The sequence below is a fragment of the Coregonus lavaretus genome (assembly GCF_964263955.1).
Source record: "Coregonus lavaretus genome assembly, chromosome: 7".
In the NCBI taxonomy this organism is placed as follows: domain Eukaryota; kingdom Metazoa; phylum Chordata; class Actinopteri; order Salmoniformes; family Salmonidae; genus Coregonus; species Coregonus lavaretus.
Genome location: NC_139994.1, coordinates 40,335,068 through 40,354,469, shown reverse-complemented (window position 1 = coordinate 40,354,469; position 19,402 = coordinate 40,335,068). Strand labels below are relative to the sequence as shown.

The 19,402-nt window shown below is 42.1% G+C and overlaps 1 protein-coding gene across 1 annotated transcript in view; it reads right to left on the bottom strand.

The window, feature by feature from the left end:
• LOC311132716 (serine/threonine-protein kinase MARK2-like) overlaps positions 1–19,402 on the bottom strand; it is a 134,981-nt gene that overhangs the window by 29,926 nt on the left and 85,653 nt on the right. The window contains exons 12-14 of the mRNA XM_084165994.1: positions 16,270–16,396; positions 15,858–15,988; positions 15,584–15,678 (exon numbers count right to left, since the gene is read on the bottom strand). Of these exons, the coding sequence (XP_084022120.1) occupies positions 15,584–15,678; positions 15,858–15,988; positions 16,270–16,396 (353 nt within the window). The remainder of the gene's footprint in view (positions 1–15,583; positions 15,679–15,857; positions 15,989–16,269; positions 16,397–19,402) is intronic.

Sequence of the window (19,402 nt, the reverse complement as noted above, 5' to 3'; positions counted from 1 at the left end):
GTCGCGGTTTTGTCTCACCAGGGGTGATGGTCGGAGTCGAAGGAATGAGCGTTACACTGAGGCCGGTACTCTGGAGCGGGATCGATTTGAAGGTGGAGGGTCCGTCATGGTCTGGGGCGGTGTGTCACAGCATCATCGGACTGAGCTTGTTGTCATTGCAGGCAATCTCAACGCTGTGCGTTACAGGGAAGACATCCTCCTCCCTCATGTGGTACCCTTTCTGCAGGCTCATCCTGACATGACCCTCCAGCATGACAATGCCACCAGCCATACTGCTCGTTCTGTGCGCGATTTCCTGCAAGACAGGAATGTCAGTGTTCTCCCATGGCCAGCGAAGAGCCCGGATCTCAATCCCATTGAGCACATCTGGGACCTGTTGGATTGGAGGGTGAGGGCTAGGGCCATTCCCCTCAAAAATGTCAGTGAAATTGCAGGTGCCTTGGTGGAAGAGTGGGGTAACATCTCACAGCAAGAACTGGCAAATCTGGTGCGGTCCATGAGGAGGAGATGCACTGCAGTACTTCATTCAGCTGGTGGCCACACCATATACTGACTGTTACTTTTGATTTTGACCCCCCCTTTGTTCAGGGATACATTATTCAATTTCTGTTAGTCACATGTCTGTGGAACTTGTTCAGTTTACATCTCAGTTGTTGAATCTTGTTATGTTCACACAAATATTTACACATGTTAAGTTTGCTGAAAATAAACGCAGTTGACAGTGAGAGGACGTTTATTTTTTTGCTGAGTTTTGTACTGTGCGCCTGTTCTGGACTTGGGGACTGTGAAGAGACCTCTGCTGGCATGTCTTGTGGGGTACGCATGGGTGTATGAGCTGTGTGCTAGTTGTTCAAACAGACAGCTCGGTGCTTTCAACAAATACAAGTAGTGATGAAGTCAATCTCTCCTCCACTTTGAGCCAGGAGAGCTTGACATATTAATGTTTGCTGCCCTGTTCTGTGCCAATTGCAATTTTCCTAAGTCCCTCTTTGTGGCACCTGACCACACGACTGAACAGAAGTCCAGGTGCAACAAAACTAGAGCCTGTAGGACCTGCCTTGTTGATAGTGCTGTTAAGGTAGAGCAGCGCTTTATTATGGACAGACTTCTCCCCATTTTAGCTACTGTTGTATCAATATGTTTTGACCATGACAGTTTACAATCCAGGGTTACTCCAAGCAGTTCAGTCACCTCAACTTGCTCAATTTCCACATTATTTATTACAAGATTTAGTTGAGGTTTAGGGTTTAGTGAATGATTTGTCCCAAATACAATGCTTTTAGTATTTTTTTTAATATTTAGGACTAACTTATTCCTTGCCACCCCATTCTGAAAATAACTGCAGCTCTTTGTTAAGTGTTACAGTCATTTCAGTCGCTGTAGTAGCTGACGTGTATAGTGTTGAGTCATCCGGATACATAGACACAATAGCTTTACTCAAAGCCAGTGGCATGTCGTTAGTAAAGATTGAAAAAAGTAAGGGGCCTAGACAGCTGCCCTGGGGAATTCCTGATTCTACCTGGATTATGTTGGAGAGGCTTCCATTAAAGAACACCCTCTGTGTTCTGTTAGACAGGTAACTCTTCATCTACAATATAGCAGGGGATGTAAAGACATAACACATACGTTTTTCCAGCAGCAGACCATGATCAATAATGTCAAAAGCCGCACTGAAGTCTAACAAAACAGCCCCCACAATCTTTTTATCATCAATTTCTCTCAGCCAATCATCAGTCATTTGTGTAAATGCTGTGTTTGTTGAATGTCCTTCCCTATAAGCGTGCTGAAAGTCTGTTGTCAATTTGTTTACTGTAAAATAGCATTGTATCTGGTCAACCATCATTTTTTCCAAAACTTTACTAAGGGTTGGTAACAGGCTGATTGGTAGGCTATTTGAGCCAGTAAAGGGGGCTTTACTATTCCAAGGTAGTGGAATGAGTTTTGCTTCCCTCCAGGCCTGAGTGCACACACTTTCTAGTAGGCTTAAATTGAAGATATGGCAAATAGGAGTGGCAATATAATTCGCTATTATCCTCAGTAATTTTCCATCCATGTTGTCAGACACCGGTGGCTTGTCATTGTTGATAGACAACATTATTTTTTTCAGCTCTTCCACACTCACTGTATGGAATTCAAAATAACTATTCTTGTCTTTTATAACTTGGTCAGATATACTTGGATGTGTAGTGTCAGTGTTTGTTGCTGGCATGTCATGCCTAAGTTTGCTAATCTTGCCAATGAAAAAAATCATTAAAGTAGTTGGCAAAATCAGTCGGTTTTGTGATGAATGAGCCATCTCATTCAATGAATGATGGAGCCGAGTTTGGCTTTTTCCCTAAAATTTCATTGAAGGTGCCCCAAAGCTTTTTACTATAATTCTTTGACATTTATCTTTGTTTCATAGTGTAGTTTCTTCTTCTTTTTATTCAGTTTAGTCACATGATTTCTCAATTTGAAAAATGTTTGCCAATCGGTTGTGCAGCCGGACTTATTTGCCATTCCTTTTGCCTCATCCCTCTCAACCACAAACATTTTCAATTGCTCATCAATCCACGGGGATTTAACAGTTTTTAAAGTCATTGTCTTAATAGGTGCATGCTTATTAGTAACTGGGATAAGCAATTTCATAAATGTGTCAAGTACAACGTCTGTTTGCTCCTCATTACACACCACAGACCAACAAATATTCTTTACATCAACAACATAGGAATGACTACAAAACGTATTGCATGACCTCTTATACACTATATTAGACCCAGGCCTTGGAACTTTGGTTTTCCTAGATATGGCTACTATATTTGACTCGTTTCAGGAAACTAGGCATATGTCGCACGTCACTACTTCACAGGAGCAGCATTTGAACGTAAACTTTAATTTTTTATCAAAATGTGTTTTTTGGCAGAAATGCCGTCTGGAACATGTGAACTTTTATATGCCTTAATAACAAATGTGTATTCCATCCATAAATACGAATACAATTGTTAAATTACGAGCCTAGTTGGTTTAGCCATGGAAAAAGACAGGAACCTTCCCACTAGCCATGATTAGCTGAGATAATGTATGGTCTGGACATGCCGGGAGATGAGTTCGGATTGGTCTGCCATGTAGCATGCTTCTGTATATAACGTGAGCTGTTCAGTATGTGTTGACAGTCCTTTCTAATGCTCCATTTTTGAAAGATATAACGTTAGCCATCGAGAACTACAAACGTTTTGCTACTTTTCTCAACAACATTGATGCCATGAATTTAGCAGGCGCTAATCGACAGATCAGTAGGAAAAAGTGATGGGCTACTTTCTGCACACGCCAAGGTCAGTGTGAACCGGAGTGACTTGACAAAGCTGGCCAAACAAGATGTAGCTACAAACAAAACTGAATTAATGGTTCCAGTCTGCCGTGAAGCGTTCATCCATGTACACGGGTAAGAGTTTCCTAACGTTACATGTATGATCTGTGTTGTAATATTATCAGAATCAGAAAAATCCATTTGCATTGCTAGCTATAGCCTAATATTAGCTAGCTAACATTGAACCTAATTTGTTAGCTTTAGCTACCTGTAGATTCATACTACAGCTATGACAATGTTTGTATTGGTAGTAGTATGAGTTGGGGTTATGCCGGTTCATTGTTTAGCTAGCTACATGTCTAAACAAAAGACTCCACTTCGGCCAGATTATTACATGACCCATCAAATTAGAAGTTGTGTCTGGGGGTGATTACGGCCAACAATTGTATTTCATGAACATGTGTACATGTCTAGACAATAGTGACCCATCCACTTAGCTAGATGTGGGTGAGGAGTGGTTATATAATTTCCTTTACATGACCCATCAATTTACGAGTAAGCCTAATAACGATCAAATATTTATAAAATAGTTTTATCTGCACACTTTCCATTTTTGATATTGCTACTATGCAAGTACTATCACTATACTGTTTACACCCTCTATATCCTGTGCATGTGACAAATAAATGTAGATTTTATTTGATATAGCGTGTGTTTAACACATGGCGTCACATGTGAATCCTTAAAGAGATGGGTGGGGCTAAAGCTTAAGAGGGTGTGAACGATGCAGAATGGGTGTAGACAAAGAAGAGCTCTCCAGTAGGTGTACCAAAACATTCAAGGATCATTTTCTCAAAAGTGGGTTTACAAGTTTATCAACTTTCAAAGCAGAATTACTTTCCCATTGTTCCTCAACTGTAGTGTATGATATACCATTTTGTAGCTCTGAGTTTCTACTTTTATCCAATGTAAAAAAACACAATTTCAAATGTTGCTAAATAAGACCGAACCGAGCCGGTCAGTCACATATGACTATGAGTCCTGTACACAGCTAAACCCTCTCTGGACACTGGTGTGTAATCCACCTCTCACTCACACTCACACTCACACACACACACAAAGACGTGCCAATAAAGACAATCTGGAATGGGATAAATACCGTATGTGTCTATCCCCGGAGTGTGTCTGTGTGTGTTCTGATGTTTCAGATTATCCACAAAGCCATCAGAGCTGATGTTTGGGGTCGGAGAGAGATCAGGTCCATGACCACACACACACAGACCAAACACTCACACACTGAATGCACACACCCACACAGTGAATACACACACCGAACACTCACATGAATCCTCTTAGCCTAGAGACCTTTCACTTTCTCTCTCTCACTCTGACACACACACACCACACATTTCAATTGTTTAATCTGCCCCTATGTCACTGTGACAGTGAAGGCTTTTGATTTCAATCAGAAAACCTGCGATAGCTGAACCCAGTGTGTGTGGACCATATGTCTGTCTCTCTGTGAGGTGTGATTCCTGTATACAGCATGATCACTGTTATCTATAGACCTGTAGCTAAACTCTCTCTGGACACTGGTGTGTAAATCCACACACGCACACACATGACAGGAACAAAGACCACTATCCTTAGGCAATCCTGGGTCATGTTCAGTATGTATAAAACAATAGAAATGTGTTGAAAAAGGCTCAAACTGAACTTGTCCAATAAGAAATGCTAATTTAAGTTTTTCTGTTTCACTTACCTGTCCAAAAAAATATGATATTTTTTCATGTACAGTACCAGTCAAAAGTTTGGACACACCTACTCATTCAAGGGTTTTTCTTTAATTTTACAAATTTCTACATTGTAGAATAATAGTGAAGACATCAAACCTATGAAATAACCCATATGGAATGTAGTAACCAAAAAAGTGTTAAACAAATCAAAGTATATTTTATATTTGAGATTCTTCAAAGTAGCCACCCTTTGACTTGATGACAGCTTTGCACATTCTTGGCATTCTCTCAACCAGCTTCATGAGGTAGTCACCTGGAATGCATTACAGTTAACAGGTGTGCCTTGTTAAATGTTAATTTGTGGAATTTATATCCTTGTTAATGCATTTGAGCCAATCAGTTGTGTTCTGACAAGGTAGGGGTGATGTCTTCACTATTATTCTACAATGTAGAAAATAGTAAAAATAAAGAAAAACCCTGGAATGAGTAGGTTTGTCCAAACTTTTGACTGGTACTGTATGTTGCACGTACATATATGTATATATGACAATCGTTTGAGCTGTATACGCTTCATACAACCGACCAAAACTCAAAGCCCCACAGATGGGCACAACTCAAGTACTGCACGCACACAACACTGGAAACAAAAGTCTAGAGACATTTGGAGAAGTCTACATTCAAACTTCATATATACTTCCTACTGTGTAGTTTGTATAAATGAAGTGTGTACAACAGTAGTGGACTATACAGGGAAAACTAGATTAACAAAAGGAATGGATATAGGGAATAGATACAGTGCATTCGGAAACTACTAAGACCCCTTTACTTTTTCCATATTTTGTTACGTTACAGCCTTATTCTAAAATTGATTAAATTGTTTTTTCCCCCCTCAATCTACACACAATAACCTATGATGACAAAGCAAAAACACGTTTTAGAAATGTTTGCAAATTTATTAAAATTAAAAAACTGAAAAATCACATTTACATAAGTATTCAGACCCTTTACTCAGTACTTTGTTGAAGCACCTTTGGCAGCGATTACAGCCTTGAGTCTTATTGGGTATGACGCGAAAAGCTGGGGAGCGTCGCTGCACTGCTATTTTCAGGTCTCTCCAGAGATGTTCGATCGGGTTCAAGTCCGGGCTCTGGCAGGGCCACTCAAGGACATTCAGAGACTTGTCCCGAAGCCACTCCTGCGTTGTCTTGGCTGTGTGCTTAGGGTCGTTGTTCTGTTGGAAGGTGAACCTTCGCCCCAGTCTGAGGTCCTGAATGCTCTGGAGCAAGTTTTCATTAAGGATCTCTCTGTACTTTGCTCCACTCATCTTTCCCTCGATCCTGACTAGTCTCCCAGTCCCTGCCGCTGAAAAACATCCCCACAGCATGATGTTGCAACCATCATGTTTCACCGTAGTGATGGTGCCAGGTTTCCTCCAGAGGTGACGCTTGGCATTCAGGCCAAAGAGTTCAATCTTGGTTTCATCAGACCATATAATCTTGTTTCTCATGGTCTGAGAGTCCTTTAGGTGCCTTTTGGCAAACTCCAAGCGGGCTGTCATGTGCCTTTTACTGAGGAGTGGCTTGGTTTTTGCTGACACGCACTGTCAACTCTGGGACTTTTTATAGACACGTGTGTCAATTTCCAAATCAGGTACAATCAATTGAATTTACAACAGGTGGACTCCAATCAAGTTTTAGAAACATGTCAAGGATGCATCTGAGCTCAATTTCGAGTCTTATAGCAAAGGGTCTGAATACGTTTGTAAATAAGGTATTTATGTTTTGTATTTTTAATACATTTGTAAAAATGTCTAAAAACCTGTTTTTGCTTTGTCTTTATGGGGTATTGTGTGTAGAATGATTAGGAACAACATTTATTTTATTCATTTTAAATAAGCCTGTAACGTAAGAAAAAGTGAAAAAAGTGAAGGGTTACGAATACTTTCCGAATGCACTGTATGTGTATGAGACATACACCGAATATACCAAACATTAAGAACACCTTCCTAATATTGATTTGCACCCCCGTTTTCCCTCAGAATAGCCTCAATTCGTTGGGGCATAGGTGTCGAAAGCGTTCCACAGGGAGGCTGGCCTGTGTTGTGTCAAGTTGGCTGGATGTCCTTTGGGTGGTGAACCATTCTTGATACACACGGGAAACTGTTGAGCACCTACTACCATACCCCATTCAAAGGCACTTAAATCTTTTGTCTTGCCCATTCAACCTCTGAATGGCACACATACACAATCCATGTCTCAACTGTCTCAAGGCTTACAAATCCTCTTTAACCTCTTAAGGATCTGACCCTTTTTTTCAATTTCGCCTAAAATGACATACCCAAATGTAACTGTCTGTAGCTCAGGACTTGAAGCAAGGATATGCATTTTATTGATACCATTTAAAAGGAAACCCTTTGAAGTTTGTGGAAATGTGAAGTTAATGTAGGAGAATATAACACATTCGATCTGGTAAAAGATAATACAAACACAAAAACATGCGTTTTCTACTTTTTTTTTGTTCCATCATCTTTGAAATGCAAGAGAGCAGTTTAGGCGCAATTTAAATGTTGACCACTAGATGGCAGCAGTGTGTGTGCAAAGTTTCAGATTGATCCAGTGAAGCATTGAAATACTGGACTATTTTGTATAAAGTCTGCCCAAATGTGCCGAATTGGTAAATTTACACATTTTCTAGTACATAACTATAGAGAACATACAAAAAATGATATGGTAATACAAAATGTAAGTTAACACACTCCCAGGAATGTCATACATGATGGCTCATTAGCTTATACACTAACTTTCATACATCTGGATGGCCGGGTGGGGTGGGTGTGGAGCCAGAGACAGCAGGGGTTCAAACCTAGTTCCTACATTTGAATATAAAAATTGATTTTATCAAACAAAACTACGCTACATTTTATCTCTGGGACCCTCAGGATGACAAATCAGAGCAAGATTACTGAATGTAAGTACATTATTTACCTTCAGAGGTGAATGTATCAAACTAGTTGCTGTGCAGCCCCGTTTGCTGTGCAGCCAGGGTTGTGGGTTCGATTCCCACGGGGGGCCAGTATGAAAATAAATTAATAATGTATGCACTCACTAACTGTAAGTCGCTCTTATGCTAAATGACTAAAATGTAAAAAAATGATACGTTTTTTGTTGTTGTGCACTCTCCTCAAACATTAGCATGGTATTTTTGCACTGTAATAGCTACTGTAAATTGGACAGTGCAGTTAAATTAACAAGAATTTAAGCTTTCTGTTACTTACAACAGTCATGCTAATTAGCTCAACCGTCCCGTATACGGTACACCGATCCCGTAGAGGTTAACCTGTCTCCTCCTCTTCGTCTACACTGATTGAAGTGGATTTAACAAGTGACATCAATAAGGGATCGTAGCTTTCACCTGGATTCACCTGGTCAGTCTATGTCATGGAAAGAGCAGGTGTTCTTAATGCTTGTATACTCAGTGTATAGAGAGCAATATGTTTGGAACATAAAATTGCAGTATCGACTCGCAATACATATAGAATCGTGAGAATCGCAATACATATCGTATCGTCACCTAAGTATCATGTTAATAAAGTAGTCAAAGTCAGTCTCATCCAAACTGAAATTTGCGAAATGATATGAAAAGATTGTATGTCAAGGAATGAAGGGTAACATAACAGTTTTCCTTGGTTTGGGGTTATTTAAATCCTGCCCACATGGCCACAGCTGGCAGCACCCAAGTAATTCGGAGCGCAGCTGCACGTGACCCGATCGTAATGCCCTTGGTCAATTTGGGTTGACATTCGATATCCGAATGGGGCAATTTAGGGACCATCAGTAAATTACACAATGTACATGGGACAATATTTAAAAAATGTCAACAGCTCCAAATTTCAATGACTTAAAAACCTCAAACCAATATAAATTGTAGAAACACAAATATTGAAAGCATTTAATGAGACAACATTTTTTTTTACATGAAAATATTGTCCCATTTACATTGTGTAATTTATTGACGGTCCCTAACTAGCCCCAGAGATAGGTTTCCGATGTCAAACCAACTTTGCCACAGTCACACACCAGCCAGCTGAAGCTAATTGGAGAAAGAAGTTGGCCAGCACTAGCTAGCCTAGGCGACTTCAAGACAAGACCTGTTCAGACAGTTTCAAGTTATCTAGAAGGATGAGTGACTGTACAAACGCTTGCTACATGCGAACCCATATTAAACCACCCCCACCCCAAAGAGAAATCCACATTAAACCCACCCCCCCAAGACCACTCATTTTGCTTCAGTCATGGCCGCTGCAGACCTCCTTTAAACATGAGGGGACAAAACCTTGATGGCTTCCACTACCATCAACCCCAAACAACTTAAGACGTTCTTACAAATGGAACAAAGGTAGGGTCGAACAAAACAAGACAAAGTAACGGTACATTAGACAACAGCTGAACTATGAGGGTCAACAACAAGGGGAAGGCTGACATAAAATCTCTTCTTGTTAAGTTCAGGGGTTGAAAAGGTTGTTTGTCTGTTTAATATGACTGTGATATTTGAGGGACTGGATGCATATGAGAGACAGATATGAATTTAAACCAGCCCAGGTCTGACACCCTTACCTGCCTCTTTAGGCAGAACTAAAAATGTGTGTGTGTATTCAGTGCTGTTGTTAGTGTGCAGTATTAGTAGCGTAGGGATGGTTTAGCTAGCTTTTGAATGGAGGTGAGTGGGAATTAAGCAGGGTACTATGCTACAGTGGTATTACTTGGTCAATCTGGCATAGGTTGGATGAGAGCAGAATATGGAAGCATTGATTCATTCATTCGCAATCATTAAACCCAACTCACTCACTCTCCCTCCCGCTCTCCATCCCTCCCTCTCTCCTTCTCTTCCTCCATCCCTCTAATCTCCACCCTTCTCCCAAAATGTGAATTTACACACTTTCTCAAATGGATTTTACAATGGTGGAAACTCCCTGCTGCCAATTCTTACACCAATCCTATGCTTTTAAATCCATGACGTCCATGACACTCTGGTTAAGGGTGGAGAATCATAACACAGCCAATGTATACAATTCCCGCTCCTCTTTCCTCCCTCCCTCTCTCCTTCAGACCTCCAAACCTGGGGCTCCAGGGAGGGGTTTAGCAGAGTGTTGTATGGGGTTTAGAGGCCACTTGCCTGGGCCGATGTTGTGGTTGGCTGGGTGGTGTGTGGAAGTCAGGGCCAGGACGTGGACAGGGGTGGTTGGAGGTGGACAGGGACTTGTCGTGGCGGGGACGGGAGAGGAGGATGAGGAAAAGGAGGAGAGGACGGCAGCAGCAGACGCGGTGGAGGCCCGGGACCCGGGGGTGTTCAGGCTGGTAAGGGGAGGGAGGAGGGGGTGGGAGCACCCGCCCGACACACACACAGGTGGGCACACACACAGAAGCAAGCACACACACGAGCAGGGAGGGATGGGAGAAGCATGGAGGGATGGGGGAGGGAGAGGGGGAGAAGAAGAAAGGGAGGAGAGAGAGTGGGAGGGGAGAGATGAGAGGGGAAAGAGGGAGTGAGAGAAATAGGGAGAGGGAGAGAAAGAGGGAGAGAGGGGAGGAAGAAAGAGATAAAGAGTGAGAGATGGAGAAAGAGAAAGCGAGAGAGGAGGAGAAAGAGGGCGAGAGAGAGAAAGAGGGAGAGAGAGAGGAGGTTTGATGGTGGTCAAACAAACAGACTGCTGATTACACAGAACAGCCATTCATAGCACAAAGGAAAGACACGCACGCTACGTAGTCTCACACACACACACAGTGTGAGAGAAACACACGCTGGCAGGGATTCACATGGCTATTGGCTAGTCATGGAAAAAAACAGCATTAATTTAGGCTGAGGACTGGAGGCTGTGTTAAGTCTATTAGAGGTGGTCTGCGGACCCTTACAACACACACACAACCAAGAGTTAATATTCCATCACAAGTCTCACTAATCCCTTTATATAGAGATGGAGAGAGAGAGAGAGAGAGAGAGAGAGAGAGAGAGAGAGAGAGAGAGAGAGAGAGAGAGAGAGAGAGAGAGAAATAGAGAAAAGAAAAGGGAGAAAGAGAGGGTGAACAAAGGACAAGTCATAAAAGAGCCAAAAAAGAGCCAAAAAAGGCTGTTCAAAACGAGAGAAAAATGGAACAGAGAAAGAGGTAAAGAAGGAGAGAGAAGAAAAGGAAGAGGGCAAGGGAAGGAAAGAACTCATTTAGGTTACTGATGATCAACAACAAGCCCCAAATGGCACACTATTCACTATATAGTACACTACTTTTGACCAGGGCCCATAATCTGCACTAGTGCCATTTCAGACGCACCCCTGTTCTAAATCAACATTAAAAGCATCACTTAAATCACTGGGTTTAAGTTTAACGACACTAAGTCTCAAATCACAGCCTATTCCCTATGTAGTGGACTACTTTTGAACATGAGCCAGAAGTAGTGCACTACATAGGGAATAGGTTGCCATTTGAGTGATGAAGCATGATAATACGGATAGACTGCAATATACATAGAATGTGAGCAGCAAAAGTATTGGGACAGTGAAAAGTTGTTGTTTTGGCTTTGTACTCCAGCACTTTGGATTTGAAATGACACAATGACTATGAGGTTTAAGTACAGTCTGTCAGCTTTAATTTGAGGGTGTTTTCATCCATATCGAGTGAACCATTTAGAAATTACAGCACTTTTTGTACATAGTCCCCCCATTTTAGGGGACCAAAAGTATTGGGACAAATGCACTTATATGTGTATTAAAGTAGTAAAAAGCTGAGTGAATAATTATGAGTGAGAAAGTTACAGACTCACAAATATCATACCATGTCTTGGGGATTAGGGGAGGGTTTGGCCGGCTGGGATGTCCTTGTCCCATCGCGCTCTAGAGACTCCTGTGGCGGGACGGGCGCATGCACACTGACACGGTCGCCAGTTGTACGGTATTTCCTCCAACACATTGGTGCGGCTGGCTTCCGGGTTAAGCGAGCAGTGTGTCAAGCAGCAGTGCAGCTTGGCATGGTCGTGTTTCGGAGGACGCATGGCTCCTGACCTTCACCTCTCCCGAGTCCGTACGGGAGTTGCAGCGATGGGACAAGACTGTAACCACCAATTGGATATCACAAAATTGGGGAGAAAAAGGGGTAAAAAGTACACACACAAAAAAATACATTCATGAAACTCTTGTCAATTTGGTGAAAGCCTATGTTCTATCAGTGGGTAAAATAACTATTTTCATCATGATTAAACTTCTAAGTGGTCCGTCTATGAAATCATGAAATCGTGTAGGAACTCGTCAAACCTATAAGGTTCTCGTCACTTTTAAAACAACTACCTGCACTCCAGATCGCCAAATCAGCCAATAGATGGTATGGGCATGTCTAGAACACATCCATCCGTTTATATCGTCATGATAAAGTATATATTTCGCTTACATGTGCTCAATCTAAACAGCGCACCAAATTATTCAACTCAGTTTTTCCTTCAAGTAACATCAGGCAATGCGCCCTGTGGGTCTGTGGGAAAGGGCTATTGTTGCCATAGCAACGTCTGCACTCTGCACCAGACTGAGACGAACTGCAGGTTCAACATGGTGAGATTGTAGACTCCTTAATTGATAGTGCAGTTTGTTTAGGCGATTTTACAGCTAGGTAGCTACTTCACAAGCTGATATTTATTGACTTTATAGCTATGTTTGCTAGCTAGCCAGTCCAAAGAGAGAGCATTGCATTGTGGGTTTTGTAGTCGACTTGAGCTGCAACAGATTTCCACAACATTTACATTTTAGTAATTTAGCAGACGCTCTTATCCAGAGAGACTTACACGAGGAACTAGGGCACAGACAGATTTTTCACCTAGTCTGCTCGGGGATTCAGAACAGGCAAATTAATGTGGTCTCAATGTCTAAATAGTAACGGCAGGGCTAGTTAAAACTGCAGCACTTGGTGAATAGATCATGGGAGACAAAAGTGAGAGACAATAATGAATAAAAGATTCTCAAACAAGCACGTGTATCTGTAGTAAGTGTTCTTCAACTCTAAAATGCACTATGTAAGACAAAACCCACAAAGAAAAGACAACAGGCAAATGCATATGTGGTCCCAATGTGTAAATAATGACGGCAGGGCTAGTTCAAACTGCAGTAGGATGGTTCTCCTCACAGGTGAATGAATCAGCCCATGCTTGGTGAATAGCACTTGGTTGATTTCTGGGAGCAGGACACAGGAGAACTTATAGCAGTTTGTCTTGCTACCAAGCTTGTTATAATGGCAAAATGAAACATTTGTTAACAAAAAAAATAATGTTCTCACATATTAGTTTTATTTAATACTGTACATCATAGGAATTAGTAGTTTTGGGTGGATTATTCCTTTAAGCGACAGCGGAGAACTGATAGATGGAAAAGTATAGAGAACTTCAGTTGACAGGAAGGAAAGATGGAGAGATGGAGGGAGGGATTAAATACTGCCAGGGATGAGGGAGGTAGGAAGGGAGGGATGGAACTGTGGGTAGCGTAAATAAAAAAATAAAAACTGATGTAGAGATTGAGGAGAGATGGAGGGATAGTATCTTCTTAAAGGTACAGGATTCTACACTAACTTTTTCCAATGGTGCTACCAACTTTTTCAGTTGGTGGCACCAGCACATGATTTGGTCGCACCAATATTCGCATATAAAAAAATACTGATAATTGATAATGACCTGACCCGTGTCCCATAATGTGCCTGCATTCCATACAGAACTAGGCTAATAACGAATAGCCATCTTTGAAATTAGCATGCCCTTGTGTTCTTACATTGATTTTGATATATTTGCTGTAACATTAACAGCAAAGAAAAGAGACTGTTAAAATAAAGTGTTTTTTTTTCTTCTGCTAAATCCTCTAGAGGGCAGAATTTGAAAAAACTATACTTGATACCTAAACGATACCATGGCAAAAAAGCTGGGAGAAGGATTGTGATTTCACCCAGTTTTTTTTCAGGTTTTCATTCTCTTAATTACACTTTTTTAATAGAAAAACAACAACATTGGATGTTCACAACAATGCTTAAACCGCATCAGAGACAATTCTTGAGGTCTGGGAAAAATCTGAGATATTTTTTCTTCTGTAGTTACCCTTTAATTCAGATGCACACCAGCCAGACTTTTGTGTTTGGCAAGCAGTATTTCTATAGAAATTCACCTTTATAATAAAAAATTCCATTAATAATCGCATTTGCAGATTGATGTAAGATAGTCTACTATTCCGAATGTGATGAGTCCCGTGTAGCTCAGTTGGTAGAGCATGGCATTTGCAACGCCAGGGTTGTGGGTTCGATTCCCACGGGGGGCCAGTATGAAAACGTATGCACTCACCAACTGTAAGTCGCTCTGGATAAGAGCGTCTGCTAAATGACTAAAATGTAAAATGTCAATGAGTAGATTGGAGTGTCATAATTTAGAAGATAATATTATAACTCAATCACTGTTCGCAAAAAATATTTTTAGTCATTTAGCATACGCTCTTATCCAGAGTGACTTACAGGAGCAATTAGGGTTAAGTGCCTTGCTCAAGGGCACAGACAGATTTTTCACCTAGTCGGCTCAGGAATTAGAACCATCGACCTTTCAGTTACTGGCACAACGCTCTTAACCACTAAGCTACCTGCCGCCCCACTTAATAAAAGGCTGTATCAGATACGTTTCTTGGCCTTTTATGAACACATTTCATGCAATTCGACTACACTTTATATGACTGGAGACATCAGCAAAATCTTTTTTAATACGACAGAAATTACAGGGTAGCCTACTTTGCTGACACTGACAAACAGATCAATAAAAAAAGACGTTGTCTGATCCATATAATTGTATTTTCATTGTCTTCTCTTTACAGCAATAGCCATTTGCTTTCCAAACTATGATGAAATACGGCTACACAAAGTGGTAGACATAGGTCCTACGCGCACAGCACACACACAGACGGGCATTCCTGTGCCGTTGTTTCCTCTTCAGAAAGTTGGTTTATTTTTGGTAAATTGCATATTACTGTTAGAATAAATCATGATAATAAAAGAAAAGAAAATTGTGAACCAAAAGCTAACGTGAGCACGTAAAAAGAAATGGCACTTGCACCCTTCCGACCAATTAAAAATGTGTCGAACTGCCAAGTCAAAGGGTCGCAAATGCGACTGTTTTCGTCGCATTATCGAACCCTGAGGTAAAAGGAGAGGTGTAAGAGTCTAGTGACTGCAAATAAGGGGAATGTGTGTGTGTGTATTTGTGTTTCGTTTGTTTGTGTGTGTGTGTCTATCCATCCTTGCGTGTGTCAGTCTACAAGGTGTTGTGCCTAATCGGGCCTGAATCTCCAGGGACGGGTGATTTCCATGCCCAGGAAGGCTCACCATCCCTGGGGAACATATGGAGGCTGGCCTGGGCCAACTGGCAAGAGGCTGGGGACTAAAATCTTGCAGGGAATAACAGCCAGAGCCAAGCTGTGTGTGTGTCAAGCCATAGTGATTGCCATACTGGCAGAGAATGAGGCAATTCACTCTGACCACTTTGGTTCAGGCCAGTGTGTGTGTACCTGTCCTTGCCGTTCTGTACCCCCTGGCCCAGCGTAGCTCTCTCAGTGAGAGGAGAATTTCTGCTGCGACCTGTACCAGTCGACAAGATGCTATTCTGTAGTGAGAGAGAGAAAGAGAAAAAAAAAAGAGAGGGCGAGATGTTTGAACAATGTTCTTTATAACCTGCAAAAAGGGAGTCGTTTCAGAATATTTAGCTCATTGGTCCTGCACTGTGAAGTACCTCCCAAATAACGTCTGAAATCTATCTGATTGGCCATGGGCTGTGTCACTCACGGTAGAGGGTGTGGCACTCTTCTTGCGGTCGGAGACTAGCTGACTGGCTGGAACTTTGACCGAGCTGCCCGATCCTTTCCTCCCAGAATCCTCCATGTTATCCCCCTGACCACGCCCCTTGGCAGAAGACCCTGAGAGACAGAGAGAAAGCGAGAGATGGAGTTAGTATCAGAGAAGTTGTTTACCTACTCCATAAACTCAGACCGCATTCTCGACCCTTGTCCAAAAGTGTGCCCTCGTTCACCCCCCATTGGTACAAGGCCGGAGGGAGTTTCCACAATATTCCTCACTCCAGTCCATTCCTTTTAAATCCATGAGGGGGAATGAACGAATGCCCACTTTGGGAATCGGAATGTAACCGTCCTCTCTCTCATCGCTATCTCCTCTCCTCCAATCACACACACCGTCTCACCCTGGTCGGTGGGTCTGCGAGGTTTCTGGTTGGACGATATGCTGCGCTGTACCTTGTTGGGCGGTGAAGGTGCGTTACTGTTGGTGAGGTCACTTCCTAGACGGGGCTTAATGACACCCTCATCCAGCTGGAGAACAGGAAGGGAGAGAGAATCCATCAGAGCATGTGAGAATAGAGAGCGAAAGAGCGCGAGAGAGAGAGGAAGATGCACCTAGCCCAATCACACGAAGGGTCATACATCATTGTTGTCTATCAACAATGACAAGTCACCGGGGTCTGACAAATTGGATGGAAAATTACTGAGGATAATAGCGGACGATATGGCCACTCCTATTTGCCATATCTTCAATTTAAGCCTGTTACCAACACTTAGTAAACTTTTGGAAAAAATTGTATTTGACCAGATACAATGCTATTTTACAGTAAACAAATTGACAACAGACTTTCAGCACGCTTACAGGGAAGGTGTTCAACAAGCACAGCACTTACACAAATGACTGATGATTGGCTGAGAGAAATTGATGATAAAAAAACTGTGGGGGCTGTTTTGTTAGACTTCAGTGCGGCTTTTGACATTATCGATCATAGTCTGCTGCTGGAAAAACGTATGTGTTATGGATTTACATCCCCTGCTATATTGTGGATTAAGAGTTACCTGTCTAACAGAACACAGATGGTGTTATTTAATGTAAGCCTCTAACATAATCCAGGTAGAATCAGGAATTCCCCAGGGCAGCTGTCTAGGCCCCTTACTTTTTTCAATCTTTACTAACGACATGCCACTGGCTTTGAGTAAAGCCAGTGTGTCTATGTATGCGGATGACTCAACACTATACACATCAGCTACTACAGCGACTGAAATGACTGCAACACTTAAGAAAGAGCTACAGTTAGTTTCAGAATGGGTGGCAAGGAATAAGTTAGTCCTAAATATAAAAAAAAAAACTAAAAGCATTGTATTTGGGACAAATAATTTACTAAACCCTAAACCTCAACTAAATCTTGTAATGAATAATGTGGAAATTGAGCAAGTTGAGGTGACTAAGTCTGTCCATAATAAAGCGCTACTCTGCCTTCTTAACAGCACTATTATCAAGGCAGTATCTGGCTCAAAGTGGAGGAGAGATTGACTTAATTAGTACTGGTATTTGTGAGAGGTATTGACATGTTGAATGCAACGAGCTGTCTGTTTGAACTACTGGCACACAGCTCAGAAACCCATGCATACCCCACAAGAGATCTCTTCACAGTCCCCAAGTCCAGAACAGACTATGGGAGGCGCACAGTACTACATAGAGCCATGACTACATGGATCTCTATTCCACATCAAGTAACTCATACAAGCAGTAAAATGTCATAAAATGGAACAGCGGGGACTGTGAAGCAACACAAACATAGGCACAGACACATGCATACCCACACACGATAACATACGCACTATACACACACGTACACATGGATTTTGTGTGCCTTGGCAGCAGCTAATGGGGATCCATAATAAATACAAATACAAAAACAAGCACACAGAGAGTGACCCCTTAACAAAACTGGCCCAAAAATACAAGATTTAAATTAACACAAGTGATTTAGCACAAGGGCAACATTTTCACAGCTGGACGTGAATAATAAGAATGCATACATCAACTATTGTCGAAGTTAGGTCGAAGGACAGAGAAAGATGGAATGCTACTGAACATTGGAAAGAGACCACTTTAGCTGAATACTTAACCCATGTAAAAGATTCCAAACAAAGACCAACCTTAACCAGATACAGAATTTGTGATCATAGCTTGGCAATTGAAACAGGACGCCATCAAAAAACATGGTTGGCCAGAGAGGTCAGACTATGTCATTACTGGGGTCAGGAGAGATAGAAAGTGAAGAACACTTTCTAATCACCTGCCCCAAATACATGTTGAAATTAGTGGATTTGGCTATTTCAGCCACACCAATTGCTGACAGGTGTATAAAATCGAGCACACAGCCATGTAATCTCCATAGACAAACATTGGCAGTAGAAAGGCCCTACTGAAGAGCTCAGTAACTTTCAACGTGGCAACGTCATAGGACGTCACCTTTCCAACGAGTCAGCTTGTCAAATTTCTGCCCTGCTAAAGCTGCCTAGGTCAACTGTAAGTGCTGTTATTGTGAAGTGGAAACGTCTAGGAGCAACAACAGCTCAGCCGTGAAGTGGTAGACCACACAAGCTCACAGAACGGGACCGCCAAATGCTGAAGCGCATAGCACGTAAAAATAGTCTGTCCTCAGTTGCAACACTCACTACAGAGTTCCAAACTGCCTGTGGGGGCAACGTCAGCACAAGAAATGGGTTTGAAATGGGTTTCCATGGCCGAGCGGCCGCACACAAGCCTAAGATCAAAATGCGCAATGCCAAGTGTCGGCTGGAGTGGTGTTAAGCTCGCCGCCATTGGACTCTGGAACAGTGAAAACGCGTTCTCTGGAGTGATGAATCACACTTCACCATCTGGCAGTCCGATGGACGAATCTGGGTTTGGCGGATGCCAGGAGAATGCTACCTGCCCGAATGCATAGTGCCAACTGTAAAGTTTGGTGGAGGAGAAATAATGGTCTGAGGCTGTTTTTCATGAAGGGAAATCTTAACGCTACAGCATACAATGACATTCTAGACGATTATGTGCTTCCAAATTGGTAGCAACAGTTTGGAGAAGGCCCTTTCCTGTTTCAGCATGACAATGCCCACATGCACAAATCGAGGTCCATACAGAAATGGTTTGTCGAGATCGGTGTGGAAGAACTTGACTGGCCTGCACAGAACCCTGACCTCAACCCCATCGAACACCTTTGGGATGAATTGGAAAGCCGACTGCGATCCAGGCCTAATCGCCCAACATCAGCGCTCAACCTCACTAATGCTCTTGTGGCTTAATGGAAGCAAGACCCAGCAGCATTGTTCCAACATCTAGTGGAAAGCCTTCCCAGAAGAGTGGAGGCTGTTATAGCAGCAAAGCAAACTCCATATTAATGCCCATGATTTTGGAATGAGATGTTCGACGAGCATGTGTCCACATACTTTTGGCATTGTAATGTATATACAGTTGAAGTCGGAAGTTTACATACACCTTAGCCAAATACATTTCAACTCAGTTTTTCA